We start from the raw sequence: 9,704 nt of genomic DNA on the forward strand, positions 1-9,704 counted from the left end.
AACACATCCATAGAATACACCTCACTTGACTTCAGCTTATTTTCCATGTTGGAAATATGTTCTTTGACTTTAAAGCAGAAAATTATTAAAAAATCCCCAATATTCTCCTATCTTTCAGTACTCCTTCCTTACTTCCTCCACCTTTCCTGAGCCACCCAGAAGCTCAGGGAATTGATGAGTGCAGCATCACATGAAGCTGAACCAACCTGATTTGTTCTGAATGCAGCTAAAGGAAAACACTCCAAAGGCTTCTCAGACAAAACATTTGATTTTATTGGGTAGCTCTCCCACTTAAGACCCAGGGAATTTGTGGGGAGAAGTTGTGCAGCTGAAGGGGAAAAGGTGAAGCAGGGATGGGGATGGACTTCAAGCAAGGACATGCAGCAGCAAGGTGGAAAAAGAAGAGTTGTACATGAAGACAAGATCACCTCCATCTCAGCACAAAGCCACTGTGGTAAAAATCTCAATCTAGTAATTCTGGGAGGATTAATCCTAAAGGATTCAATTTCTAAGCCTCCTCTTACCATCTGAGCTTTTTCTTCAAGCCAAACAAATGTAAAAATACTGAGAATTGAAAAAAAAAAAAAAAAAAACCCACAGGAAATTTCTCAGTACCTTTTTAATCACCACACAAAACCTGAACACAGAATGCAATCTGCTTCCCTCTCACACTGACAGATTTTGGTTTTTGCCTCCCTTCAATGTCAAAGCAACTCAGAGAGATCAGCCAGGGTACGTTTTCCTCAAGGCCATCATAATAGCTGTTGGCCCCTATTTCTACCAGAGCTTCTGTTCCCCTCAGGAAAACAATTTTTGTTCAAGAAAGGCTGGTATCATCTGTTCTGAAACAACCAAGACACAGCCATTAAACTAAATAGTATTGCTCTACCAGGCCAGAACAGAGAGTCTAAAATTGAAACTTGAAATTACTGCAATTTGCATCTTATTAGAGGTTAGGAACTACTTCAGTTCTAGTGAAATGTAGCTCAAGAAAACTCTTCTATTTTTTGTGTGTTACAGGAACACATGAGGCTGCCCCTGAAACACTCAACTGAGGAAAAATTCCAGGTTTGCAAAGTTACCTTCTGAAACAACTCAAAATGGGTTAAAGCCTTCCTGTCCCCATAAAACACATCACAGGACTAATTCTCCCCACTGAGGACTACCCTCTTCTCCCACCAGATCCATCTGGCAGGAATCAATCTACATTAATAAAATCTCATGGCTTTCCTTTATTTTACTTATCTGAACCTAACTTGACCTGAAATACTCCAACCTGAAAGGCACAAAGAATCATTTTTACCTCACTACACAGAATGAAGCACAAAAGAAACAAAGTTTTGGTTTGGACATTTTCCTCATTCTGCTGTAAAACAAGTTCCACATGATGGAGGCAAAAACCAAAGAGGCCAAGACAAAATTTCATCACTTTAAAACTCAAATTCCCCCCTCCTAGACAAGTTTGGCTCATTAACCCTTTTTTCATAAGGCAAAAACAAAGTTCTGCATCTGTCAACCCAAAATGCCAGCAGGGAGTGGCTGCTCAGGTGCTGAAGAGATGAAGGATGAAACAAGGTTCTGCAGCAGGTGACAACAGCCCGTTAAACACAGATTTAATCAGTAATTAAACAGTTGAGTAACCCCAAAAGAGACAAGCAATGTTTTGTGTCAGTGTCACACTAAGAACACCCACTAAGGCCTGTTCTGATGAGACAAAACCAGACCAAAAGTACAGCTGTCCTTTCTAAAAGTGACCTTAAATCCAATCATTGGTGAAAAGAGAAATGTGTTTCAGAGGCTCTTGGCCAGGTGAAGTCAATCAGTACTCACAGGTAATGATCAGGCTCAAACTTGGCAGCCTCAGCTGCCAAACGTTTCCTCCTCCGTTCCTCTGCAGGAGTTTGGTCTGGATCCTTAATGTCAATGACATCACTGAGCTCATCCTGCAAAGGGGAACAGAATTGAAGGACCAAGCCACTGGTATGGCACACAGGATTTATTCAGGAAGAATTTAAGGATGCTTGGCAGCATTGCACTGAAATCCCTGGAAAAGCTTCAGCCTCCCTTTCAAGTCCTCCAAATTCAGGCTCCACTATGCAAATAAAACATCAAAATTCCAAGGAAATGCAATTATTTGAAGCTCCTTAGAATTCGTGATATTATCAAGTCTATTCAGGCCACTTTATCATAAGGCAGGGAGGTTATTTTGCATTATGATAAATCTGTAATGTTAAACAAAAGCACACAACCCCAACAAAGACAAGATAAGAATCACACACCATTCTTGTGACTTTTGAGAATACTCTCACTCTCTGAAGTGGCTGTACATGAATTAATAGGCAATTGCAGTGCCCTTTTAAACATCATTAAGTTATTTCCCATCCCATTAATGCTGATGGGAAATCAGCATTTCTTCACAAAAAGTATCAGTAAAGAAATGAGTATTTCTTCACAAACTTCATGGTAACAAAGCAGCAGATATCTCCTAACAGAATGTAAATACTTTCTCCACAAACACCAATCTTGCTCCAAGACCTGTGAATACTACAATCCATACAACAGTAAGTTAGAGTTACATCACTGAGTTGCACTTTTCAAAAGCTGTTGTCTTGTGAGCCAGGAAGTCTACACAGCAAATCACCCAGAATTTCTAACAGAGAAGACAAAATTCATCTACCTGCAGCCTCTGGAACACCCCTGTGCGCAAATTCCCAAATCCATAGGGGTGCTGCAGTGCTGGAGTGCTTTCTTCATAAGGAACCTGCTCCATTTCCCAGTCAAATTCTTCTTCATCCTCTTCAGACAGCTCAGCAGAGGCAGCTGTATTTATGGCATGGTCAGAAAAAGAAAATAATTACATAGAAAAACACGTATTATTTCCTTGAAAGGTTTATTGTACTGCTGGTGTTTGCCTTTCTCATTTTCTGCAGCTTTTAAGAAACCTCACTCAACACTGGGTCATAGAGATCTGTAACCCACAGGTCCTGCTTCAAACTCCCCAACTTTCAAAAATGAACATCAGGAACACTAAATTTAAAATGCACTCCCTCAGACTGAAATACTGCTCCACTGAATTCAACAAGATCAGCATCTGATGCTGTCAGGGAACCCTGACAGAATCTAAGCGATGTTATCAATAATTTAGGGCAGGCATTAAAAAAATCAGAGACAGCCAATCATTGTCTGTTAAATACTGATGTTAAGCAAGACATGCTCTAGAACCTGTGGTTTTAATTAATTTAATTAATTGAGCTAATAGTCTAATTGTAGTTTGTAGAAAGCAGAAGACTCAACTGTGTGTGTGTTCTACAGCCACTAGAGGGGTACAAAGACCTACAGAGCATTTGCATATTTTTAAAGCACATTTTAGGCATATTTTGGAAAACTTTAAACATAACTAAACCTATAAAGTCGTCATGTGTATCATCTACAGCATATTTATTTCTACTCTTATCCATAGTTTGATTTATTCATACCTTGGATTAGTCAATAATAAAAAACTCTGTATTTTTCTACATGTATCACTCCACAGATCTATAACTGTTTCATTACACACATGCATCACCTTGTATAAACAAGATTGATTTTGTCATACCCATCTCTTCTACCAAAGGTTTTGCTGATCTTGATTTCTTTGGTGCTAAAAGAGATGTCAGCATGTCCAGCCCCTCAAAATATTGGCCAGGAACCTCCTTGGGCAACTGAATGGTGAAAGTACCTTAAAAGAAAGTAGAAATATAATTTTTGCATTAAAATATCTGAGATAGAGAGAAGTGCATTTTTCCTCTAAGAGAGAGGCTCAGAGGAAGTAGGACACATGCAGGTGGCATTTCATTTTGCATTGATCCCTGTGCATGTTTTTAACCTTATTTCATAACAATTCAGGATTTTAATGATAAAACATGAAAGAGAATATTTAACTACTTGGAGTCTCCTGACTTACATTGTATAAACACAACCCAACAGAAGAAAGCAAGCTTTATTTAATTTTTAATCCTCCCACCAAACAATGCACAGAAGCTACATTCACCAATCTGATTACTGCCTTAGTCATGTAATAAAGGTTCTGCAAGCATCAATTTATTGCTTTATTGAAGTTTTTTTGTTTGTTTGTTTTAAAGTATAAACTACTGGAGACAGCAACATTTTTTATGACACAGATATCAGTAACATCAACCAATACCTTCATCTGTATTATAAGATGCTTTTTCTCTGCCATCCTCTACAATTCTTCCAGGAAGTGTCAATCTGCAGACAAAAAAAAAAAAAAAAATGAGATGCCTCACTGAAAGCCTGACTAATTCTGCAAGTTAATGTCTCAGCCTATAAAAATGTAAGGCACATTCCAAAAGCAGCACAAAGGATTTAACTACACGACTCTTCTTCACAGTAATGGAATCCATGCAGCTCAATCCCCCTGGATTTCTCCCAAGAAATGACACACTCTACAAAATTTACACCCAGAGAGTTGTCTGGCCATTTAAATTAAAAAGCCATTGTACAGTAAATTTAGAAAAGTATTCCTTTCAACACCCTTTAACATGATTTAATGCCTAGGAACAAAGAGGCCAGATCCAAAAAACCGAATCTTTGCATGAACTGAGCTGTAGTCAACAGAATAAAAGCTGCAGATGAAGAACATTCTGAAGGGACCAAAATTAAGTTCATTTCCTACCATGACGATCAATTTTTGAAACCTTTTTCCACTACTTGCCTGAGAAAGTATGGCTTAGCATAAAACTTGAAATCTTCCCCTTCAAAATAAATGTCAAACTCCGAAGCTCTGGCATAAGGCACTCTGATTTTTACTGTAAGAAAATCTGGATCCTGGGTCAGCTCAAAAGCTGGAGTTATCATGATGAATCCAGCAGGAAAAGCAAACACTGGTAGTGTGACCCTATAGAAATAGGAAAAGAAAGAAAAGATTATTGTAGCTTCCAATTTATGAGAGCAAGTGGTATCTCTTCAAAACTCTGTAAGAACATTTCAGGTTCCCACACAATTATCCTCCATGTGCTCAAGAAGAAAACACTGATGACAATAACAACAATATCAAAGTGTTATCAGAAACATGAAGGCACCACCTCTCTGCACCTCAATAAAACAACTGAATGAAGAGTTGGAGTAGAGGAAAGCACTGGCCACATTCCACACGAAAACCACACTAAAATTCAGTCCTAAAACTTTTCAGCTTTTTGTAACTGTTATTTTTAATTTCGCACACAGCACACCTTAGACCTGTGCAGTTCTCTAGTGAACTGAACACAAACCACTATTAAAAAATGCCTAAAAACAAATAATACTTGCAAAAAAATAGAGCTGTGTTTTATAATTCACACACATATTAGCCAGAATACGAGCAACAGATTCAAGGATAGTTTAGATAACATTCCTCAGAACCATATGTATGGATATACACCAGCATGTGTACATATTTAGCACAAGAAAATGAATTTATATAGTAGTTTTATTCACCTAATATACAACTGTCTGACCTTTCAATAGCTTGCCTCAGGTCTAATTCAGAACCCACTTACAAATTGTTTGGGTTTTGTTCCGTTGTTAGTTTGTTTTGGAAGGCGTGTTTATTAAAGGTCACAAAGTTTTGGAAACTAAAAATATTTTAAATCAAAAATATTTTAACATATAAAACAAATAGAACAATTATTTGGGAAAGAACTACTTTTCACTCACTTTCAGTTATCTTTACTAAACATATCCCCATTCTGACAGCCAGAATTTCATGAACAGCCAGAAATCATTAACCATTAACAAGGCTAAATTAACAAATCACCCTTTTTTCTCATATGAGTAACCAGCCTTGTTTAGCATGTATGGAAAGTATCAAATAAATATTACTATAATATTAATATAATTATTGTTACAATCATTAATATTAATCTACCTATACCAATATTATATATAAGTAACATATTAAGAATATACTATTATATAATTAATATAATATTAATACTAATATAATTAATATTAAATATAACTTAACTGTATTTAAATAAAATATTAAACACATCCCATTTCACCATATCAGGTGATTCCAGGAGCAACATTCCCGCCCATTCCAGGCTGAGAAGCCGCCAGGTGTTTTATGGAATTGTATCTAAATAGGAAACACCTGGCTTGTAGAACACCTGATGCATTTTCCTGTGGATTTTCTTCTCTCAACACCACAAGCACGGCTAAGAGGTGCTAATTGCTCATTCGGGCTCTTCAGGGATGACTTGCCACTGTGCATTTTTATTTTCCCCACTCAGAGGTTTATAAATAAACAGCAGCCCCAAAACCAGGCCCAGCACTCAGAGCATCCCTGGCCCAAGTTAATCATCCCAAACCCTTCTTGAGGGGGTGATATCAATGATCCCCAAATCCTTGATATCTCACAGCTGAGGAACCACTGGGACACAGCATTCAAACCCCAGGTATCCCAAATATTCACGTTTCCAGGCTTCTCCTGTGCATTAGGGAAAGGCAGAGGGAGCAGGGCTGGCAGGGACAGGGATGATCCATGAGTGGCTCGCGTTAAAACACAGAAATCGCTCTGTGGGTTGGGAAGGGGCTGGGGAATCCTCCAAGGCAGGTCATCTACAGCAGGGGACACAGGAATCCCCAGTGGGCTTGGAATGTCCTCAGAGAGGGCCCCCACACTCCCCGGGCAGCCGGATCACTGCTCTGCCACTCATGGAAAAAAGTTCTTCCTCATGCTGAGGCGAAACTTTCTGTGTTATTTTACAGGCACTGCTCCTCGTCCTGTCGCTGCGCGTCCCTGAACAGAGTCTGGTCCTGTCTTCTGACACCTCTCGGCGATATTTATATATATATTAATGAGGGCTTCTCTCAGTTTTCTCTTCTCCAGCCTAACCAGGCCCAGCTCCGCAGCCTCTTATGAAATAGATGCCCCAGACCCCTCATGACCTTCGCCCCCTCCGCCGGACCTTGTCCTTGCTTTTCCTACACTGAGCAGCCCAGAATGGTCACAGCCTCCCGCCGGCGCCCTCACACCGGGCCACGCGGCGTCCCGCGGCCGTACCCTCCCTCAGCCACCCAGCAGCGAGCCCTGCAAGGGGACAGGACCCTCGGGGAAGGCGGCAGAAAGCGGGAGAACCCCGGGAACAGCACCGGGAAGAACACCGGCCATGCCCGCCCGCGTCACTCACTGACTGACCCCCGCGCCGCTCCCGCCGCCGCTTCCCGCGCCCGCCCGCACCGGGGCGGAGTCGCGCATGCGCGCTCAGGTCAAAGCCGCCCCGCTGAGGCCGATCCCTTCATGGCCGCCCCTGAGCACCGCCCCGCGGGCTCTGCCCCCGCTGTTTATACAAGATTGTATTTATAGCTCCGCTCCTTTGCGGGAAACCTGCAGCGGTTTAAAGATCTGCTGTCAATTCCTGCTGCCCGTAAATCTGGCGAGGTGTCCTGATGTTGGCAGGAGTAGTTGGGAAAAGAGCGGTGAACAGCCAGTGAGGGTGTGGGCAGGTGACTGTGTGAGGCCCTGAGGTCGTTTAGGGTGAAATCATAACCCGTCATCAGGACAAATGGAATGAATTCTTACCTGCGAGTGCATAAAGCATCTTGAACAGACTGAGCATATTTTGTTTCAGCAGCTGCTTTTCATAAAGGAGCGTGGAAATTAAACTCGAGTGTGTTGGGGAGATGGTTTGTTTGTTTTCTGTGAAACCGCTGGTTAATCCAGTACTAATTCCTGAGAACAAGTGTGCTGTTTCTGTTATGGTTACACTCATCTGTCTTTTCCTTTGCTGCAGATAAGGTGGGAGATGAGTAAACACAAGGGTGACCCCACGAGCACTGTCGGAGTAGGAATTCCCAATTATGTAAAAATCTACTAAGATTAATGCAAACATTGACAGGGTGAACAGGCGACAGGTCCTGATGGATCAAAACAAATACAGCATGAAGGAGAACAAGATCCAAGAGCAGAAAAGTTGGTTTAAAAGCTGTAATTTATTAAATACATCACCTAATGTAGAGTTAATCTAATTTTTCTGCCTTGGGTCCATGAGGTGTTCTGGTTCTATATAATTCTCTACATTTTAAAATGCTGCTGTCTTCCTCTTACTGCCCCATCTGAAATGCATTCAAATATTTTTCCTGGAGGGAAAAAGCACAATTATGTAACCTCTCCTAATAAAGTTTTCTTAAAAAAAAAAAAAATAAAAATTCCAGGCTAGAAATCCACTGAACACAAATATGACATCAACTTTTGAGAAAACTTCTTTGCTCTTGTACTTAACTGAACCAGCAGTTCAAGAATTGCACAAAAATTTAATCATTTGCTTCAAAATAGATAGTTCTCCCTACTGATTTAAAATTGATGAATGGTTTTAATTTTCAGTGTCCCAGTTTTTCACATGCAGAAATTGAAGACGCATGGCACATAAAGAGCTTTTTTTTTTCGTGTTAAGAAGTTAATGATATCTAATTTCAAATGCTGATTTGTTTTGGACCCAGGCCTCAGTCATGTCCTCAGAAACTTTTGATGCATTTCCAGAGAACTTCAGCACTAATTAACTTTTGGACCTTACAAAGTGATCTGTAATAAGTATATTGGACAGGAAGCTGGATTATGAACCAGTAGGCACCATCTTCTCTAGATAAATTCAAAGTTGCAGGACAAGCCTGTGAAAGATAAAGAAGTTTCATCTGAGAATTTATTCTTGTCTAACTGACATTTTCCAAGATTGCCTCAGAATTATTTTATTAGAGCCTAAGAACTCCCAGCCTTTTCTTCATTATTTTTTTTTGTGCTGATACTTTCCTTGTAAAAGAAGTATTTATATATTGATTTTACTGAAGAAAGTGGTGCATCAGCCATTCTGCTTTTCCATCCAAGTAAAGGACGAAGTAGCATCTCTAAGGAATATGTGTTGCTTTCTTCTGTAAAGTACATACTGATTTTTTTTAGAATTGTAATGAAAAAGTTTTATTTGGAAATGTACAAAGAGTACATCTTTTAGTGCATCTTTCTGATGAAGGGAATTTGGCTGGTATATTTAAAGAGACACAGAAGAATTAAAATGCATTTTCTCCAATGGTTTGGGCAAGTAATTAGGACAACTTGCTTGAGAAATAGAAACATGAAACCTTGCAATTGATAAGCACAATTGGCTCTACATAACTTATAATAATGACTAAATCTGACAACCTTGGAAATGGTAATCCAAAACAAAATGATTAAGAGGGCTTAATTGACACATCTAGAGAAGAAAGTGATTGCATTGATGATACAAAAATCACACATTTGTACAGCTGGAGGATTTCAGCACTGGTGCTCTTTTTCATTGAGTATAAAGTTTGGTAGGATTTTATTATAGTGCATATATTCTTGGGAAAGAGCATATGTTTATGCATTGTGGTTTTTCTGTAGTTTCTCATTTAGTATTGCTATTTTCTCTTAGCATGAAGTAATTTACATTTTCATGTCTGGCCACAATCTGAGTTGGACGAAACTCTTGAAACAGTAGTTGTTCATTGCATTTGAACTGATGCTAAGGGAAAGTACATTTTGGGATACCACGGGTAGAGGCACGTGGTGTGAGCAGTGTAAAATGGACAGGCTGTACAGCTCCACTGCCAAGTGAAAGCCAGTGTCACTTCCAGTGGCTCCATGAGGGCCAGAGGAGGTTCCTTCAGTAATAAACTTGTGAGGCTCCACTTTCCCTCCTCTCCCCTTT

General features: G+C 39.9%; 1 protein-coding gene across 1 annotated transcript in view; it reads right to left on the reverse strand.

Annotated features, from left to right (window-relative positions):
• The window catches only part of SHQ1 (SHQ1, H/ACA ribonucleoprotein assembly factor), a 39,810-nt gene extending 32,594 nt beyond the window's left edge, over nt 1-7,216 (reverse strand). The window contains exons 1-6 of the mRNA XM_083869314.1: nt 7,173-7,216; nt 4,715-4,897; nt 4,184-4,248; nt 3,596-3,718; nt 2,678-2,820; nt 1,831-1,943 (exon numbers count right to left, since the gene is read on the reverse strand). Coding sequence (XP_083725440.1) covers nt 1,831-1,943; nt 2,678-2,820; nt 3,596-3,718; nt 4,184-4,248; nt 4,715-4,857 — 587 coding nt within the window. The 5' untranslated portion in view covers nt 4,858-4,897; nt 7,173-7,216. The remainder of the gene's footprint in view (nt 1-1,830; nt 1,944-2,677; nt 2,821-3,595; nt 3,719-4,183; nt 4,249-4,714; nt 4,898-7,172) is intronic.
• Nucleotides 7,217-9,704: the final 2,488 nt, after the last annotated feature.

Source organism: Zosterops lateralis (genome assembly GCF_965231275.1).
Source record: "Zosterops lateralis genome assembly, chromosome: 11".
Classification (NCBI taxonomy): Eukaryota; Metazoa; Chordata; class Aves; order Passeriformes; family Zosteropidae; genus Zosterops; species Zosterops lateralis.